This window comes from Nomascus leucogenys, chromosome 3 (assembly GCF_006542625.1).
Source record: "Nomascus leucogenys isolate Asia chromosome 3, Asia_NLE_v1, whole genome shotgun sequence".
Classification (NCBI taxonomy): domain Eukaryota; kingdom Metazoa; phylum Chordata; class Mammalia; order Primates; family Hylobatidae; genus Nomascus; species Nomascus leucogenys.
Window position 1 is genome coordinate 154128204 of NC_044383.1, and position 20145 is coordinate 154148348.

At 47.3% G+C, this 20145-nt stretch overlaps 1 protein-coding gene across 1 annotated transcript in view; it reads left to right on the top strand.

Annotated features, from left to right (window-relative positions):
* SMOC2 (SPARC related modular calcium binding 2) overlaps positions 1–20145 on the top strand; it is a 213275-nt gene that overhangs the window by 180878 nt on the left and 12252 nt on the right. The window contains exons 10-11 of the mRNA XM_030809981.1: positions 17190–17292; positions 19473–19747. Coding sequence (XP_030665841.1) covers positions 17190–17292; positions 19473–19747 — 378 coding nt within the window. The remainder of the gene's footprint in view (positions 1–17189; positions 17293–19472; positions 19748–20145) is intronic.

Consider the following 20145-nt stretch of genomic DNA (forward strand, 5'->3'; position numbering starts at 1 on the left):
GAGTCCTCCTTGCAGGAGACACAGAAGGGCCAAGGGCATGGGAAAAAATAACAGAGGTCAAGGTGTGAAAGCAGGAGGGTGTTCTTGGAGCAGAGACACTGCCATTTTGGGTTTAAGTTGAGTTTTTGTACAGAGAGAGTATGTGGTTATGGCACAGTGCTATGGTTTGGCTGTGTCCCCACCCAAATCTCATCTTGAACTGTAGTTCCCATAATCCCCATGTGTCATGAGAGGGACCTGGTGGGAGATAATTTAATCACGGGGGTGTTTACCCCTACACTGCTCTTCTCGTGATAGTGAGTGAGTTCTCAAGAGATCTGATGGTTTTATAAGGGGATATTCCCCCTTCACTTTGAACTTCTTCTTCCTGATGCCATGTGAAGAAGGACATGTTTGCTTCCCCTTCTGCCATGAATGTAAGTTTCCTGAAGTTTTCCTAGAAATGGGGAACTGTGAGTCCTTTCAACCTCTTTCCTTTATAAATTACCCAGTCTTGCATATGTCTTTATTCAGCAGCATGAGAATGGACTAATACACACAGGCTTTGCAGTCTGGCTAGGGGATTTCTAGAGCCTGTAGTCTATCATTGAACTGGCTACTTCATGGCTGAGCCTCTGTTTATTCATTAGGAAAAAGAGAATGATACTAAGTCCTGAGATTGTTGGGTTATTGTGAGATTTGGATGAGACTGTGTCTGTAACTTTGCATGGCACAGGACTTATTGCATGCGATAATTGTGCATCAAAAGTTGGCTGTAATTAAAATGAGCATATTTATAACCTTTTTATGGAGATATTCTCCCCAGGTGGTCAATAGATTTAAGAGTGGGTCATAGGTCTCAGGATCCTACCAGTTCATGCCCAATTCGAGTCTGTAATGAACACCGCAAACAGCCCTCACTGCAGAGAACATCGTTTCAGAACTATTAAAAGTTCATGGTCCTAAGAGAGAAGTCCAGCAATTGAGATGGGAGCTAAAACTTTTGCATAGTGCAGCTGGTTTTCCAAGGGCTAGGCTACAAGACCAAAACTTGGCAGACATCTGAGCAACATAATTATTTTGGAGAGTTTCCTATAGGAGAAGCTGTGTTATTTAAGTGCTTTCCAGTTACAGAAATGGGCCATCATAGACACTGTTTCTCTGTGTGAATACAGGGACAGCAAACATTTGGGAGCTCTCAGCCTGATTTCTGATTTCCTTTGACTCTAAAAAAATGTGTGTGGCTTTTAGTCACTTTCTAAGCATTATTTCAACATGACTTTATTGTGGTTTCATAAAATAGGCTATATTATATTTGGCTCAAGGGATACATTACTTTCAGAGGCCAATTTTCAGATGCTCATTTAAACAATGAGTTAGCAGCCTGCATGTCTTCAAGGATGCTTAAGTGACTCCTGATGCCACGGGATGTAGAGCACAGCCTTGCTGAAAGTGTCAATAAACAGATCCCCAGGAAGGGCCTTCTCACGCCTCATGAGTGCTTCACGAGTTCTCTCTTATTTCAAACTTTAGAGCTATTTTATGGGGGTGGTCAAAATCTATCAAGAATTTTATTACACTCTGTGGTTCCTACTCTAGGTGATAAATAATTTAAAAGGCAGGATAAAGGGTATTCACCAGACGTACGTCTGACATCGAGCAGTTTATCATCTAGCTGTGGAGGTTTAACATGTACTAAGCTGGTGCTAATGCAAAATCCCATGAGGAAATAAAGAGCGTAGGGAAAAAAACCCTCAGATCATTCCACTCTGTGGGGGCAGTGCTTTCAGGCGTCCCGTGGCCCTGTGTGGGGCCACTGAAGCCTCTCTGCCAGCATTTCTATTTCATGTCTATTTTAATCAGCCTTTTATGTTTAAGAAACACTTTATTTTCAGAGAAAAGTATTTTTAGGTTTATCTTTCTAAAGGTCGCTTTGAAAGCATAAATCTGGCTGAGTCAAAAGTTTACTGGGGCTGGGGGCAGTGGCTCATGCCTGTAATCCTGGCATTTTGGGAGACTGAGGTGGGTAGATCACTTGAGGCCAAGAGTTTGAGACTAGCCTGGTCAACATGGTGAAACCCCATCTCTACTAAAAATACAAAAATTAGCCGGGCATGATGGCAGTGCCTGTAATCCCAGCTACTTGGGAGGCTGAGGCATGAGAATTGCTTGAACCCAGGAGACAGAGCTTGCAGTAAGCTGAGATCGTGCCACTGCACTCCAGCCTGGGCAACAGAGCAAGACTCTGTCTCAAAAAAAAAAAAAAGTTTACTGGTTTAACAACCAGTTTTCTTGGTGAGACTTCTATAGGACTCTCACTTCAAATCATTCCAGGAAGCTTATAAAAGTAAACATTTTGCTCACTAATTAATTTATATCCTCCTAATTTGAAGGCAACTTTACATAAAATTGAAATCTGGCAATGAAGGAGGAATAGCAGGTCTGTTGTGTGACTGATGAGGACACCCTCCAGCCTGTGAGAAGCGTCTGCACTCAGAGCTGCTGTCTCCTGCAAAGCCTTCTACCGTGAAAGCTTTCAACCCAGTATGTGATTCAGTGGTTCTAATGCAGGTGTCCTCATTCCTGTGAGTCATTTGTCAGCTGCATTCGGTTAAGGATGAGTGGCATGGTGCACTAAAAACAACATAGACAGACTCTAAAGTCTCAGAGCCTGTTTCTTAGGGACGCATCTTCCCATCAGGAGCCATGTAGTACAATGTGAACAGTTGCAATCAGCCTTCTCCTAAATGTATGCACTTTATTTCCTGATAATATGTGTGGATTGTAGATGCCAGTGTTGAGGTCAGTTACATGACTAGCTGATCACATGCTTAATAATGTTGTTTTGGATAGGCTTCTATATTTAAACATGTACCAGACAGTAGAGCTAGAAACCTCTGTAGTTATTTCAGGCACACAGGGACTCCCCACGAAGTAGTACACACAATGTTGGAGGGACAGAAAGTGATAGCGGTCAAAGCTGCTGCTGGGCTACTGCAGACAAAGGTATCTCTCTGTCACTGTGATCCTGAGATCAGGAATTGGCTCACCCTGCTGTGACTGCTGCCTGAGAACTGCTTGCTGCTCATCCTAAAGAGAGCTGGTGGCTGAGGCTGGTGATGCCGCTACCCCCGAGGGCACACATGCCTGGCCCTGGCCAGCAGTGGGGAATATGCCTCCCGCCTCCCTCCTCCCGCCTCCCTCCTGCCCACCTCCCTCTTCCTCCTCTTTCCTCCCTCCTCCCGCCTCCCTCTTCCTTCCTCTTTCCTCCCGCCTCCCCCCTCCCTCCTGCCTGCCTCCCTCTTCCTCCTCCCTCCTCCCTCCTCCTTCCTCTTTGCTCCCTCTTCCCTCCTCTTTCCTCCCTCCTCCCGCCTCCCTCCTGCCCGACTCCCTCTTCCTCCTCTTTCCTCCCTCCTCCCTCCTGCCCGCCTCCCTCTTCCTCCTCTTTCCTCCCTCCTCCCGCCTCCCTCCTGCCCGCCTCCCTCTTCCTCCTCTTTCCTCCCTCCTCCCGCCTCCCTCCTCCCCCTCCCTCCTCCCTCCTCCCGCCTCCCTCTTCCCTCCTCTTTCCTCCCTCCTCCCGCCTCCCTCACTCCTTCCAAGTCCTCTCTGTGCATCCACTCAAGTCAACTCAATCCAGACGTTGATGCGAGGGACACGAGGAAATGGAGTTTGTTTATTTTTTCACTTTTTTGATCTTTCTAACTGAGGTACTTGGACCAGAAGGTCTAACGCTGAGTAATTTGAAAGCCAGCATGTTGGGAATAAAAACAATAGCATGTTAACCACGCCTGAAATAGAAAGTGTGAATGAAAACCATGGAGTGTGAAGCTGGGCGTGGTCATTCATAAACCCAGATGATGCCTGTGTGCCAGGGTGGCCGCAGCCTTCTGGGGAGCAGGACTGTGTTTGTGGGGAAGGTCGTCACTGTTTCTGCAGTTTGCTGGACCTGTCAGTGAGTTGTGGCGTCCACAGGACAGCTGAAATCCTGCATGCTCGTCACCTTATTGTGGTGACAGCAGCAGGGAGGTTGTTTCATTTAATGGAACACGCTTTTCTACTCCTTGCGTCTTCTTATGCAATTCTATCACAGTACTTTTAAGAAACGAATGCTGCCCAGTTTTGTGGGTGTCGACTTGTTAGAGGATCCTGGAGAAGCATACAGCAGAGCTGCCGAATGTGTGCAATTTCCTTTGCGAGGAACATGGCTGTTGCCGGCCTCCACCAAGCTTGTAACATTTCAGGGTCCACTGATTCATCTAATTCCTAAGGTATAATTTGTGAAAGACCATGACATTTGCCTCTATTTAAAAACTGCTTCTTCCAAACAAAACTGCAAAACTAGTGCCTGAGACCCTGAGAGGAGAGAAGGATTCCTGTCTGTGCTGCTTGCAATTCAGGAGCAGCCTCTTCCTCCCCTTCCCTTGCCTTTGGGCCTACGGAGGCCGCAGGTGTCAATGTGTTTCCCAGGGCGTGATGGATGCTGAGCTGGAGCTGGATGCTGAGCGGGGAGCCAGGCGTGCCCCTGCCCCGCCCCGCCCAGCCCCGCCCAGCTCCGCCCAGCCCCGCCCAGCCTCGCCCCGGAAGGATTCCCTCTCCCTGCACATCCGCGCACTCCCTGCCCCGCCCCTTCCCCACCCTGCCCCGCCCCTGCCCCGCCCCTTCCCTGCCCAGGAATCATTTCTTCTCCATGCACATCTGCACACTCCCTAGCCAGTCCCTGCCCTGGCACAGTTCATAAAACACCGTTCAGCTGATTGGACCACAGACTTTAGTCCCCAGATAAATAATGCTCTCTTTAAATAAGATTGTTATTATTATTTACAAAAACAGGAAGTGTAAAGACAGACTCTTTTGACTTTGGTTTTCACCGCTAAGAACCTACTTCACACCATGAGAACTTGAGTCAACTCCATTTTGTTAGGTTGGGAACGTAACTTTAAGAGCGTGTGTCATTAAGTTAGACACTAAGCAAACATGTCTTCCTTCATGTTTCTTGTGGCGGGGTAGGAAAGCAGCCCTGTTTTACTGTTATCTTTAGTTCTACTTGGTGGGAGGTGGATTTTAGCCGCGGAGCTGCTGGAAGCGGGGTCTGAAGGGAATGCTTTCAACGAGAGGGTGGGCAGAGCACACAGAGCTCCCGCACAGAGAGGAGCTCAGCTGGGGAGGAGGAGGCCGGGAAGGCCCATCAGGAGCGACAGCCGGAATGCCTGCGGAGTGGAGTCTTGCTCCCAGCCCTTCCTAACCAAAAAGACTCTGCGAAGGTGCCCGGGCTGGGGGCCTGGGGTGGGCTGCTGACAGGTATAGGGTCTGGAAATCCAGTCGAGTCTCTAGCGCAGGACAACTGTGGAATCAGGAGCGCTATGTTCCCGCTCCTCATTCTATATGAGATTCAAACCAAGAAAAGAATTCAGTTAGACAGAGGGCTGAGCTGATGTAAGGAGGAAACAAATGCTCTTTTAAAAGGAGAAAATCTCCAGTGCCCAGCTGCCCCATCCGTAGTGCATGAGCCCTGAGAGGAGAAAATGATTCCTGCGTGTTTGTGTCATATGCATCTATTGTGTGTAGACCTGGCTTCGTTACAAATCTAGATGTAAAAAAAAAAAAAAAACAAATTTAAAACAAACAGACCATAGGATTCTACAGGCTTGATTCCGACATCTTAGCAATGTTTCAGAGGTTGAAATTGTCAGCATTGAGCATGCTTTGTTCAGATGCAGCCATAGTTTGGCGTCTCATTCATTGAATCCTCATTGGAGCCCCCCGTTTTGGCTCTGGGTGGCACGTGTAGATGTAAAGAAAATCCTTGCTTAAAGTTACTTCTCAAATGTAGCCAGACCTTCTGTTTCCATAAGACCCGACCTTCTGTTGCTCAAATTCTGCCAAGGTTACTATTGCAAACTTGTTTTCATTCCATAGTTTACGAAAAAGGAAAATCAATGAGGCAAATGCTTTTTAAAAAGTTTTAATTGAAATATGACCGTTGTACATGTTTTTGAGGCATGTGATATTTTGATACCTGAGTGGGATAGGGTATCTGGGGTAACCGTCAACTCCAATATTTATCTTTCCTTCGTGTTGGGAACATTCCAGATCTTTTGTAGCTGTTTTGAAATATACAATAAATTATTGTTAACTATAATTTTTCTATTATAGTTTTGAATAGTAGAACTTATTCCTTCTATCTAACTGTAGCTTAAGTCAATCTTTTCATTGAAAATTAGGAACTGTTCTTAAATGAAGACATTCTGGCAAATACTTGGAATGCGTTTGATTCCATCATCAAGTGGACCGGAGTCCGCCAGGCAGGTACCTGGGATGTCAGCATAGGAAAGCGTTTCTTAGACTCGCTGCTACTTGCATCCCTCATTTCAGAACAAACTCAATCATAAGATTACAGAGACTGCAGAATGGCCCAGTTCCCGGTCCTGTTTGAATCCCTGGCGTGACCCCGGGACGCTAGAACGGGGGGGAGCCACAGCCTCCTGAGAGGGAGCCCTCGGTTCATGGGCAGATCTCTCTGAGGAGCTACGGGTGTCGGCTTTCTCTGCCATCACCTTTGCCTGTTTTGGTTTGGGGGCATAGATGTGCTTTTGTGTTTGGGTTTCTGAGGAGGTCATTACTCCATGCATTTGGGTAGTTGAAGCCTCTGGGCGACTCACTGCTCCCTCCTGATGGATCCCTGGTCAGCCCTGCTCAGCCCTCCAGTCTTTGTTCCCTCCAGGTCCTCGTGGACATCGGCACACGGTCTTGGTGTTGGTGTTGTATTGTGCTTGTGTTGCAGTTGTGTTGTGGTAGTCGCTGTGTGGTTCCCAGCTCAGAAGGATTGGCTGCTCTATTTCCATGGTAGGGTTCATTGGTGGTGGGGAACCCGACTGACAGCTGGATAAGGGAAGGGGAAGCGTGGAGAGGAAGCATGGGAGCTGCTGCATTCCCGGGGGCTGCTGCAGACGCTGAGGGGCCCAGGCAGCCAGGCACCAACCCCAGAGCTCATGCTAGACTAACTCCTCTGCGGTGGTAGCGTTGCTGATTGGCCCTTGAGGAAACAACGCAACATCACAGTGTGCTCAGAAAACACTTGCTCTAAATATTTTGAGTTTAGTAAAATGTAACCTCACTTGAAATCAATCAAGGACATTGGAGCTACAAAATACTTACTAGTACATGGAAGCTTATTTCTTAACAATACATGAATTTTTAGAGGTTTATGGTTTAAAAACAGAGAGTCGATCTTGTTAAGACTGACTTCTTAAGTTTCTCATAAAAGATACAAAAGAGGGAATGTTGTAGAAAAAAACTATTAGAAGTAAAAACAGATTAGGAGTTTGGAAAGAAAAGTTTCTCTTTTGACTTGAAAGCATTTCCTAAACTACATATGTGGGGAAAGAAAGAGATAAAAACGCTGGCCTGAGCCTGAACATCTGGAGACCTTCAGTGCTTCCTGGGCAGCTGGTTTTGCATATTTGGTGTCCTCATGAGGCTAGAGCAACCTGCGGGGGCCGGTTGTTTTGACAGTAAACAGTTAAAAGTCCTTCCTAAGAATGACTTAGTTCTACCTAAGAATTTCATTGTCTGTTGGAAATGTCCCAAACATTTTTTTTCAGGAGAAAATTCAAGCAGAAATAGTTGTTTTGTCATGCTGAGTAACACTGAGAGTGAGAATACAGCCTTGCAGATCAGGAGGGCTTTGACACCAGAAATAATCCTAATGCTTGGCAAAATATTGATTGTGCAGAACACCTCCTTAAAACATGAGCGTGCACTGAAATGCTTGCTCCTCCCTGGATGACAGAGGACATCGGCTTGATCTCCCCTCAAATGCTAGATCCGTCCTCAAGCCTCTGAAACCTGAAGAAATCCCACGCACTCTACAGCACTGACGTCAAGCTTACCTATATCACCATAAACCCTCCGTGCCTCTTCACCAATACCTTCATTTAAAAGCTCCTTGAGGGCAAAATGGGTGCTTTTTACCAAGCATTTTGTTAACAAGTAGTTTTCAAAAAATGGTTGAATGACATAACGTCGTCCTTGAGAAATGTAGGAAGACTTTAGAAACACACACATTGGTCTTTAAGATAAATATTCAGAGTTAACTTATTAGCTGTTATAACTTCTGAGTGCACACCCTGGCCTTGGATGACCTGACGCAAAAGAGAATTAAAGTCAAAGGCAAAGAATTTCTGGAATGTTATGGTCAGAGGAACCTTGGGGAGTTTATGGCAGCACTCAGTTTAATGGATGAGCCCAGGCAGGGCCAAGAGCAGGCACCTTCACCCAAAGCCTTGGCTTTCCCGGTCACATCTTCACTGGAGGAACTTCCTAATTCTTTTCAGGCACTGACTTCTAACCAAGTGCTCACTTCTATCAGTGTATTAGTTATCAGTGTTAATTCATCAAAGCACTATCTAAAGCCTATGGACCTCTTTGTCTAGAATAATGAAAAGATATAATGAAAAATCAAGAATATGAAAATAAATATAGAAAATATGTGAATATAGAAAATATAGAAAAGTAGAGTTAATGCACAAAAGTAGTAATTTTCTTTTCAGCTTAAGATTGTGAAGTTTTATGCTTTTTCTTTAGTGTCTTTTTTAAAGTATGAATTGTCATGAGCAAATTTCACTGGATAAAAGAAAAACTTAAGCTGAATTAAATTTGAAAGAGTGTAATTGAGCAATGAACGATTCATGAATAAGGCAACCACCCAAGCCGGAGTGGGCTCAGAGACTCCAGCACAGCCAAAGGGTGGAAGAAGATTTACGGACAGAAAAAAGGAAAGTGATGGACAGAAAACAGAAGTGAGGCACAAAACCAGCCGGATTGGCTACAGCTTGGCGTCAGCCTCATTTGAACATGGTTTGAACATTTGGCTACGTTGGATTGGCCAAAACTCGGTGACTGGCACAAGTGTAGGCTACAGTCTGTTGACGCCTCCACTTGTTACAGTTCACGACGTACACAGAAACTTTAGGCCAAACTTAAAATATATAAGGAGGCAGCTTCAGGCTAAACTTGATTTCACACAACTGATGTGCTCTTAACCATCACTGGCCGGGACTTCTTTCTCTACTGCGTGGTGGTTAAAGCGTGTACCTGTCATGAGGAAACTGCATCTGTCTTGAATCGTCCTAAAGAGGTGCTTGATGTTGTCCGTGTTCCCCATATGAGGGGCCCTGCGGGTCCAAGGCCAGGCCCTTGAGGATGACGCGCTGACCAGGTCTCAGTTTGGAGGGGGGTTTATCAAAATAGACTTTGTATACCTTTTATAAGGTGCAGGCACTTTATGAATCTCAAAATCAAAGTGCCTGAAGAAACTTTCCTAACACAATACTTTTTTTTCTTATGTTTAAACTGCATAGAAAGTTAAAAGTTGGAAAGCCAAGTGTTAAATGTAATGGCAGGCATCAAATGCTTAATGGAGCAAGTCAGGTACTTGGGAAACATCTCGCACCCCTTTCTGTGTCTGTAGAACAAGATGGTGGGAGTTGAATTAAATCCCAAGAATGGGGTTGGGGGATGACATGAAAGCTGTGTTCCACTTGGAATATCCCTGTGTACTTGTTATGTTCCAGAGGCTGTATTTGGCCCTGGTTATAGCCAAACCTTCAAAGCCCTAGGCCCTCTAACTCCGTGGTTTCTTCTGAATCTATTTCACAGGCTCTCCAGGGTCCCCGCTCCGAACTTTGCCTCACAGCCCCTTCCCTGGATCACACAGCAGACTCAAGCTGGGCTCTTGGGGCCTCCCACAGCTGGCTGGGACCCACAGAGGGAGCACTGTGACACTGTAAAACAGAAATGAGATGGTGTCACTTCTCAGATTCTCCCAACAGCTTCCAGTTTCCTTTCAGATAAGGTCCATACTTGTTTCTGGACTCATAAGACCCCCTGGGTTTTGGGCACCCATCAGCTTCATTCCCTGGGACCGTCCTTCCTGCCCCGCTCGACACGCCCTGGCATCCTTAGGGCCTCAGGAATGCTGCACTGCCTGGGACGCAGAGTCCTCGTGGGCCTTCCCTGTGCCCCCAGCACTCTCCTCCCTGTTCCAAATGGCTCACTCCACACCACTGCGCCTGTGCCTGGCAAGCAGAGGTGAACGTGACACCAATGCCCACCCTGCCAGGACAGGCATGGTGGAGGGCAGGGGCCTGGGCTGCTGTTCCCAGCCTCATCGCGGCCATGGGGCAGCGGGGAGAGCTCCACAGCCGCTCGGCACACATTCACCTGGACGTAGGATGCACTCCTGCCTCCACCCCCGGCAAGGTCAGGGTTCTTAGCACCATCGAAGCCTTCAGTCTCCCACTGAGTGTGACTTGGGCCTCAGTTTCTCCCTCAGACACTGATGTGCTGATTAGTTGTGAGGCCACGGTGTGGTGCTGAGTGTCAGCTGCATGAGGGTGATGTGCACACGGCCCCACGCATAGATCAGACAGGAATGCTGTGGTCCTGCCTGCGTGAACCCCGTCACACATGTGACACTCCCTGGACCACACAGCCGGGACATGCTCATTGAAGAGTGCTGGAGGAAAATCTGTGCTTGGAATAAAACAAAGAAGCACAGCATTTAATAAATGAGCATTTACTACGTAGAAAGAGCAGTCTGTTTTGGCTGGGGATGGAGCATGGAGATTGCGCTGCTTTTTAACTCTGGCAATGTCAGGATTTAAAGCGGACTTTTCAAACTCAGCAAATGTCGGTAATCCAAAGCTGCTGAGTGTGAGAGCACATGTGTTTATGGGTATGGCTTCGGGACCCCTCTACCCTGGGAATTTCCCCTTTGCTTCTCTGATGCCTTTACTTCAGCGGGGCTGTGACTCGGAGGCTCAGCGTCTTCCCTGCTTTTCTGTACCAGGTCGGTGTGTTTTAAACTGTAAGAATGAGTAGCCGTGACATTTTATTTCTAGCTGTTTGTGAAAAGACTCAGCCAAATGCAGGCGCTGTTATTGGCACCCTCTTTCTCCCTTCCCAGCCAGATGAAAAGAGCTTTTTCTACCAGAAAACAGATGTCCCTTATTTGGTGTGCACACAATGGAACCTTCATCACAAGTCACCAGTGATGTTCAGGGTCAGGGAGAAACTACCTGGTACCCAGAGCTCTTTCCAGGCACCCAGCTATGCACAAAGAGAGGACCAGTCAAATGTTGGGCCTATGTGAATGCCTTTCTTTTTTTTTTTTGAGACAGAGTCTCGCTCTGTCTCCCAGGCAGGAGTGCAGTGGTACAGTCTCAGCTCACTGCAACCTCCGCCTCCCAGGTTCAAGTGATTCTCATGCCTCAGCGTCCCAAGTAGCTGAGATTATAGGCATGTACCACCATGCCTGGGTAATTTTCGTATTTTTAGTAGATATGGGGTTTCACTATGTTGGCCAGACTGGTCTCAAACTCCTGACCTCAAGTGATCCACCCACCTCAGCCTCCCAAAGTGCTGGGATTACAGGCATGAGCCACCAGACCCACAAGTGAATGCCTACTTACAAGTAAAGATAATCTAGAAAGAAAATTATAAACTATTTGCTTTTATATAGTTTGAAATAATTTATAATCAAGAAAGGGACTTAAAATCCTCGTTCCTAAAATTCATCATAGAGTTAGTAAATGTAAAATTGTGTTAGTGTCAGGACAAAACTGGATTTAACTCATAGCAAAGGAGAAATTGTCAGCGCCTTTCTTACAGATTCCTGGAGAAGGAGAGAAGGAGTCACAGAAACATCTTAGTAACATTATTTCCATTTCTCTCAACCCTTAGAAGCAATAAAAAGTCTCATTTTCTGTCCATTTTTAACTCTGCAGTTAAAAATGTATTTCTGTTACCTTGGGGAAATGGCACAAAACTAGAGGACACTCAGACTTTTCTATGATACGTTCTTAAAATGGGGAGGAAGTGAGCCTAAAACCCGCGGGGAAGGGCCGCCCTGACAGAGAAACCTCTGCCTTATTCCAGTGAAACTGGGGCCTGTGCGAGTTACACCAGACAGAGAATCTTCAGTTCACCTGAGTTCCTCTCCTCGGGCCTTTTCTCCCCTCAGGGCACCACACAGGCTTTGAGAATGCTCAGTTCCTACCTTAAAATTCTGACCAAATCTTCAAAAATCCAACCCCGTGGGCTTTCTCCCAACCCACATGTGGCAGCCCGGGCACAGGAGTGGAGACAGCATTTCACTGCCACCTCCACGAAGTGACCCTAAGGTGCCCAGCAGGTGTTCTCAGCAGACACGGCACACGTTCCTGGCCCAAACCAAAAGAAGTGGTTTCCCCCAAGGTCACCACGCAGACCCCCAATAGGAGACAGGGACAGTCTTTTCCCAGGTGGCTGACCTGACCCCCTCACATCAGGCCAGCAAAGGCATTCCCAGGGTCCATGGCTGGCGAATCGGAGCACGGGCTGATTGCTTGACAGAAATTATTGGACTTCCAAGCCAGAGGATTTAAAACTGTGAGTGGATAAGTAGTTAATGATGATGGCGTGACTACCTGCGTGCACACACCACTCCTCAGAAGCATCTGAACAACTTAAAGAAAGCTCCTTTGTTATCCATTCTTTTTTCTTCATTTCTCATCTACACCAGTTTCCTGAACATTGGAGCTAAACATAAAACTAAGAGAACCGATTTTTAAGCCACTGCTAGATACTTAAAACTAGAGGAATGAGTCTCATTAACCCCAGACACTTCATGCCTGATAAGCTAATAATGTTACTTACGTGTGAAATCTCTGGCCCCCGTCCGTACACCTGCTTCCCTTGTGCTCCCGATCCAGACCCTGCAGGCCTCACTGGCACAATCCAGACCCATGATTGTGCCAGTGTGTGGCTACTGTTATCCAGTGGTCTCTTCTCTTGACCAGTGAGTGAGGAAACCACTCAACTCCACTTTCTCCTGTATTTGATTTCCTTTAGGGGCAGTACTGAGTGTTCCAGGTTACGGGAAGGAAGCGAAAGTTAATTAGTATCCAGAGAGCAGGTGACTGAGGGAGCAGCTGGGAACTTGTATTCATTTGTATTTAAAAGACAAAGAGAAAAGAAGAAACTACATAAACTTACTGAAACAGGAATTTTTATACAAAAATGGTTTTTATTTCTTAAAATAAGGATATTTCATAGAAAGTGCAGAACACATTCATTTTAAAAGAGTGAAAGTCAAAAATGCTTTTAAAGCATCAGAATATTAACCCAGTTCCTGAAAAGTCCCTGGTCCATAGGCTGGGGTCTCAGGGACCAGCCAGTTCAGCCACTTTGTCGACTGGACGGGCTCCGGGGTTGAGAAGGGCTCAGGGCTTTGAAAGGTGCAGCACCTTTACTGTGGGGCAAGACCAGGACAGAACCCAGTGTTTCCACAGAAACCTCACAGATGTCAAGGACTTGGATTCTGCAGATCAGCTGGAGCACCTGAGGATACCTGGGCTAAGCTACTCCCTTCATTGTTTTGCCACAGATTGGAAATAGATTGGTGAACTTATTCTGTTTCTAGCTTTGAAAAGAACAGTCTGGTTTGCTTTCTTGGATTGGCTCATTACTCCCCCGGGAGCCTGGGCGTAGGACACTCCTGTACAGTGCGAGCTTTGAGAGGGCCTGGCACGTCTAACCCAGGTGGGAGCGTGTATGGGGTGGCACCTTCATGCTATGCCTCTGTTGACCTGAGACTTCTGAACTCAGTTCTATGGGTGGTTGGAGAACTTACTGTGAGTGGAACTGTCCCAAAATAAAGAGTGACTTCAGGTGCATCGCTGAGCCTGCACGCGGCAGTTTTGACACCAGCCCTTCCATGATGCAGTATTTACAGGGGCCATTAGACCCCACCGTGCAGGCGGCTGAGTGAGAAGAAGGCCGGGGTTGGAGTGTGCTAGAAAGGACTCACCAGAGCACCAGGCTCCTCACACAGGTTCTCAGCGGGCAGCTTCCCCAGGCTGAATCACACACCGCAAAATGCCAGAGCAAAGGGCAGCTTTGCTCTCAAGATGGGCCGGAGGAGTTACAGCAATGGTTGGCAGGGGGCCGGCGCCCCTGCGAGGGACGAGGGTCTCTGCAGCCGTCGCTGTGCTGGACACGGCTGTCATGGGAGAAGCGGGATAGCTCCCTGTGGGTAACAGTAGGGAAATCCCAGCTGTTCTGGGGTCGTTTCTCTTTTTACCTCAAGCCTCGTTGCATCCTCTCATGCGTCTGCCAGATCTGGGACATTTCAGGGTGATGAAATTTTCACTTCATGGTACTTCTGTGACTTCTCATGCAGTGAACATTCACTTTAACATAATGAAAGTTAGTTTTTTTTCTTCTGATGGCTTGTAATCTTTCATTTTTATTCACCTCTTTTCTTCAGAAATAGTTTTGAAGTACAATCATCCGTGAGCAGTGACAAGCATTATTCCAGGTCGTGGGGTGGCTGTGACATGGGAGAAGCAACCAGGATTGAGCAGGATTGATTTACTGTTTCTTATTTTAGAAGTACATTATGCTGTTTATGTTCAGTTTTTCTTTTTGCATTAAAGAGTCCTGCAGCTTTTATATTATGTTAGTCATGTTTCATGATGAACACCTATTATTTTCTCATTTGAACTATTGTGTTGCTTTATCTCATTTGGGGGAATATGATTAAATTAACAGCCAAAAACATCCCCCTGGGTATATCCCTATTACCACACCAAATACACACATAATTCTTTCTTGAAGCTGTTCAGTACTGAGGATTATCTAAAGTGCCTTTTCTCCCAGATAATAATATCCTTCTCCATCAACTCCATATTCCTCTCAGAATCTCTGGAGGCCGGTGGAGGACTGGGAATTCATAGAGAGCAGTCCCGGCAAGCAGGTGCCTGAGGTCTTGTGGGTCCCAGCCTCACCTGCCCCGGCGCCTGCCTCCTCACCGTGGACAAGTTCTCCTGGCCAGCCGGCCTGGCAGGGCTTCTGCCCGCGTGTTCCTGAGCCTGTGTCCTGGAGGCATTTTCAGCCCTCCAGCTTGTTTTTCTCATTTCCCTTCCTGGATAGTCCTGCAGCCGGGGAGCTCAGCCTTCTGTAGACCAGGAGGCCCTTCCCAGGGAGCCGAGGCCGGGTGGGCTGGGCAGCTTTGGAAGCAGCGCGGTCAGCAGCCTCTGCAGCCTCAGGTCCTCTGCCTTTCTGAGGTGATGTTCGATGAGATTGTTACTTCTTTCTTGGAAAGTAGCATTTGCCCCGTGGCCGTGGCGCTTTTTTCTATAGATTTTGATCTCCTTTTTCAGTTGTGTGCAAAGAGACTAATACAGACCTTTTTGCACTCTCAGAACCCCCCTGGTGAAGGCTACACATCTGTTTTCTGACATGTGTGTTTAATGAAGCAGAAGCCAGCATGACTGGAGTCCTGCTATCGGCAGCTCACGTGCGCTTCCACAGCAATCACACAAAACTCCAGTGTCAAAAAGAAACCTAGGAAAACCAGGACATCCCTAACTGCATAAACATGCTGGTCTCCGAGTGACTTGGCTGCTGTCCACACCACGGCCACATGGTCCACACCAACCTGCCCTCGACCCAGGGGCCTGAGAAGCACGTGTGGCACTGCCTTTCCCCACGGCACCCTCAGCCTGTCCTGTTGGCCAAGGAGTCCCGAGAGAGCCTTTCTCATCTCAGACAATCCTTCCTCCGAGGGTCATGGGGAAGGCGGGGAAGGGGCTTTCTGCCTGGGCTCAGCAGCTCTCCGTGTCTTCCACTTACTGAGTGGGCTCCTGAGATTCCCTTTGGCAGGGCCGTCTAAAACTTTTCTTAGTAAAAAACGGAATCTAAATTGGGCAGAAGGTGTGTGGTATAAACTCCCTCCCTGCTGTGGTGAGGATGGTCCGAGCAGACGTTCTAATGCCCGAGGTGCTCTCCAGGCTCAGAAGTCTCCGTGGCGCGTCTCTAGGCCCAGCAGAGCCCCAGGGAGGGGCAGCCTCCCCGGCAGGGAGTCTGAGAGCGCAGCGTGGCATGGTGGGGACGCTGTCCCTCCAGGGCCGGTGCCTGGCTTCTCTCTTCTATTTTCCCCTCAGTATCTTTCTCTTCTTTCTACTGAACTCTGGAAGGGCTTTCTTTAGAAAAATTTAACAAAATGTAAATGGTGACAAGCTCTGTTTGTCACCTCTCCCGTGGGTATTTACACACAAATAGGCCCAGTTGGAATTGGCAAATTTTGCTCCCTGCTTGTGAAGCTCTTAAACCCGCCGATCTCATGGGGGAAGCGAGGGTGGGGCTCCTACCTCTTGCGTTTGCTTATCGATCCAGCAAGCGTGTATTGGGCAGCTGAGTGGCTTCTCTATGCCAAAACGGCATCCAGAGCAAGGAGACCCACATTGTCCATTGTCCATGCCGCCCTGGGCATAAGGACACGGGATGCTGCCTGTGTCCAGCTACTGGGGCAGTAGCACCAGGAGCAGTCTCAGGAGAAAAGACCCCAGAGAAAGTGGACGGCTTCTTTCAAATGTTACCTTGAATTTGGGGTGGGACGAGCGTCTCAGGCACAGAGCTCCGGGAATTCCTAACCGGTGTGAGAGGAGAGTGGTGTTGAGGGAAGGATGGAGGGGAAAGGCACGCTGCAGAATGTTGGGTGCCTGAATTATTCCCTGACCCCAGAATCCACACACAGTCAACTCTGAGCTCCAAAGCTGTGAGCACTAAACCCTGCTGTGGACTGTTCGCGCAGATGCCGTGGTGTGGACAAGTCCCCAGGAGACTGGCATTGCAGATGCGGACTCTTCGCGCCAATGCCATGGTGTGGGCAAGTCCCCAGGAGACGGGCGTTGTGGAGCTCCTGCTGTTTGCCCTACTGCCTCCTTTTGCTCTGAGAAGCGAGGTGGCTCTGGACGGGGTAGGGGTGGCGGTGAATCACAGGCCCCGGCCTCGTTTGCCGGGATGGCCAGCCTCATGTGCTTTCAGAGTGCCCTCCGTATGTCCCGTGTCCCTAAGCACCCGGTGCCTCTGCTGTCACACTCGCTGGGTGAGTGACACCGCCTACCTCCAAGTGGTTATCAATGAGAGATACTAATGCCTGTGAATTTTAGTCTCACGTAATAATTCAAACAATACTGGAATTAATAATAGCTATGGCTCAAAATCAATATATATAGTGCAATGTGTTTGTGTTTAAACTAGCTCGTTAAGATTAAGGTAGCCCAAAATACTCATTTCCAAACACTAAAACAACATTTCCCTGTATTTTAGAGGAAAATCTGTTAAGTTTTGTGAGTTAACTATGAAAACATACACATGTTTTTCAGGTTGCCCGGGTGCCAAAAAGCATGAGTTTCTGACCAGTGTTCTGGACGCGCTGTCCACAGACATGGTCCACGCCGTCTCCGACCCCTCCTCCTCGTCAGGCAGGTACGCTGTGTTCGCCGTGGGACAACAAGTTGGCAGGGTCCCAGAATTCCGGGGAATCTGGAAAGTCTGAACATTACATATTGGCGACCTTCTCAGCTTATTTGGACACAGTAGGGCCTCAAAAAGGAACCCTCTGCAAACACAGGGGGTTGCTTAGCGGGTTTTCTTGTAGCAAGACTAAATCACCGAAAACGCTCCCATAGGGGTACGTGGCTCTGAGCTGTGACTCCTGGGCCTCCGTGGGGTAGTGGGCTCTGACCCTGGCCCTGTTGGTGGGGAGTAGGGCAGGGGGAGCACCTCCTGCAGAGGGCTTTGTGCTTTGAAATTGTACTTTAGAGATATCGATTGGATTTTAAATACTTTGAATGACAACGTTTAATTTGAAGTTCTCAAAATGTGATTATGTTTATTGCAGTAAAATGTATAGCACGTACATTTGCCGTCCTAACCACTTTCAGGCGTATGATTCGGTTGCATCAAAGACATTCACACTGTTCAAAATAGGATTTTTGGAACCCTGGAAATGTTCCTTGAGTACATGGTAGGCGTTCCCGCACTGCTGGACCTGGGGCCTGGAGCTCGGTGGAGTGGCCTTCGGTGAATTCCCCAACACTCCTCTTTTCCGCCCTCTGTAGATCAGCCTCAGGAGAGTGGAAGAACCCCAGGGTTTTACTGCAATGGCATCTCAAGCATCGGATATTCCCCCTGAACTAGCCATAGTTTATCTGTTTCTTTCAAATAAATTTTTGATGGAGATTTTCTTTTTTCTTTCTTTAGAATGTTGGCCTTTCTCCCCAGAGCCCCTGACACCCAAACCCTTGATTATCTCAGCCACTTTAGATGATTTTTATGGTCTCCTGAACTAAAAGCCTCTCCTCTCACTGTCTGTCTGCTAAAGAAGACTTAAGGAAATAAAGGCAATACTAACAGAAAATGTCATGAATGTGTAGAAAATTAAATTTAATTTAGAGCAGGCTGGGCGCGGGGGCTCACGCCTGTATTCCCAGCACTCTGGCAGGCCAGGGCAGGTGGATCACCTGAGGTCAGGTGGCCAACATGGTGAAAACCCATCCCTACTAAAAATACAAAACTTAGCCCAGCATGGTGGCAGGTACCTGAAATCCCAGCTACTCGGGAGGCTGAGGCAGGAGAATCACTTGAACCTGGGAGGCAGAGTTTGCAGTGAGCCAAGACCACACCATTGCACTTCAGCCAGGACAACAAGGGCAAAACTCTGTCTCAAAAAAAAAAAAAAAAAAAAAACAAAAAAAACATTTAATAGGGTAAAACTTTATGTAAATTTCAACTTTACATCTTCTATTCTTGGAAAGATTGTTTTTGCAAACTAAACTAAACTGCAAACTAAAAATGAAGGCAGTAAATGAATTGCTAACTAAACTGAATTGCAAACTAAACTAAATGCAAACTAAAATTGATGGCAGTAAATGGATTGTTATCTGAAAATCCTCTGAAAGTTTGAGAAATTGGCAATGGTGTCGGCGGAGTTCACGGTGTTCTCATACCTAGGAATGTGCAGCTTATCCCAACAGGCAGAATCCAGGGGCCAGCACCTCCAGGAGGGCCAGCCCATGCGCACACACACCCTCCCTCTCAAGGAGAAGGTGCATTTCTGCCGTTTGGTGCACTTTTAAAGATCTGACTCACATCCAGACCTTCTAGAAGAGTTTTATTTATTTATGCCCTCAAATATTGAACCTAACATAATCCAAGGAAAAATATCTAGTCCCAACTTAAAACATTTTTGATTTGCATCATCCGATATTCCTATGACATAAAGGATGTGTAAAAGAATCACATTTACAGGGCTAGAAAAGCTCAGGGTTCCAGTGTGTCGGGCAGGTATAGCTGCATGTGCTGACCTGCCAGTCCTGTGCACACAGAAGCCAGGATAAGGGGGCTTTTGTCCTTCAAGTGCATCTTTGCTGGACACAAATTCACTGCATCATTTGCAATTTTGAATCCAACCTGAAAAATCTTTGCTAAAAATGTTCTTCTAAATTATTTATTTAAATTGTTATTTCTGATTACCAATGCTGCAGGCTGAGACACCAGGACCATGAGAACTACAAGCAGGGGTTATGGGTTTGATGGAAGCACAGTGGTGAGGAAGGGGCCGCCCAGGGGTTTAAGCATCCTGACGGTGTCTGTGTTCCTTCCAGGCTCTCGGAACCCGACCCCAGCCACACCCTAGAGGAGCGAGTGGTGCACTGGTACTTCAAACTACTTGATAAAAACTCCAGTGGAGACATCGGCAAAAAGGAAATCAAACCCTTCAAGAGATTCCTTCGCAAAAAATCAAAGCCCAAAAAATGTGTGAAGAAGTTTGTTGAATACTGTGATGTGAATAATGACAAATCCATCTCCGTACAAGAACTGATGGGCTGCCTGGGCGTGGCGAAAGAGGACGGCAAAGCGGACACAAAGAAGCGCCACAGTAAGAGCTTTCCCACCCCCACCCTGGGCAGTGGTCAGGCCCTGAGGCCTGGGAGGTCTGCTTCTCACAAACACAATTACAGATTGTGTTTATGGCGTGGGGCGCAAAAAATCAAATATGCTGTTTAATTGTTGGTCGTCTGTTTGCAGGAATAATAATGATAATTGGCAACTCATCACATGCCACTTGCCCAGGAGAGCCCAGGCTCAAAGGGCATGAACTGCGTGTTGGTTTGCAATGAGCCTTTTCACTGTTCAGACCATGGTTGGCTTCCCCTAGAATGGATTGTCTTCTGGTGTTTGAGGTGCAAACCCGGGAACCATTGGAATAACTCACCAACCCTGTACCTGAGCTCCACCAAATGTTAGGCCAGTTCATAAGCCGTAAAATCATTGCTG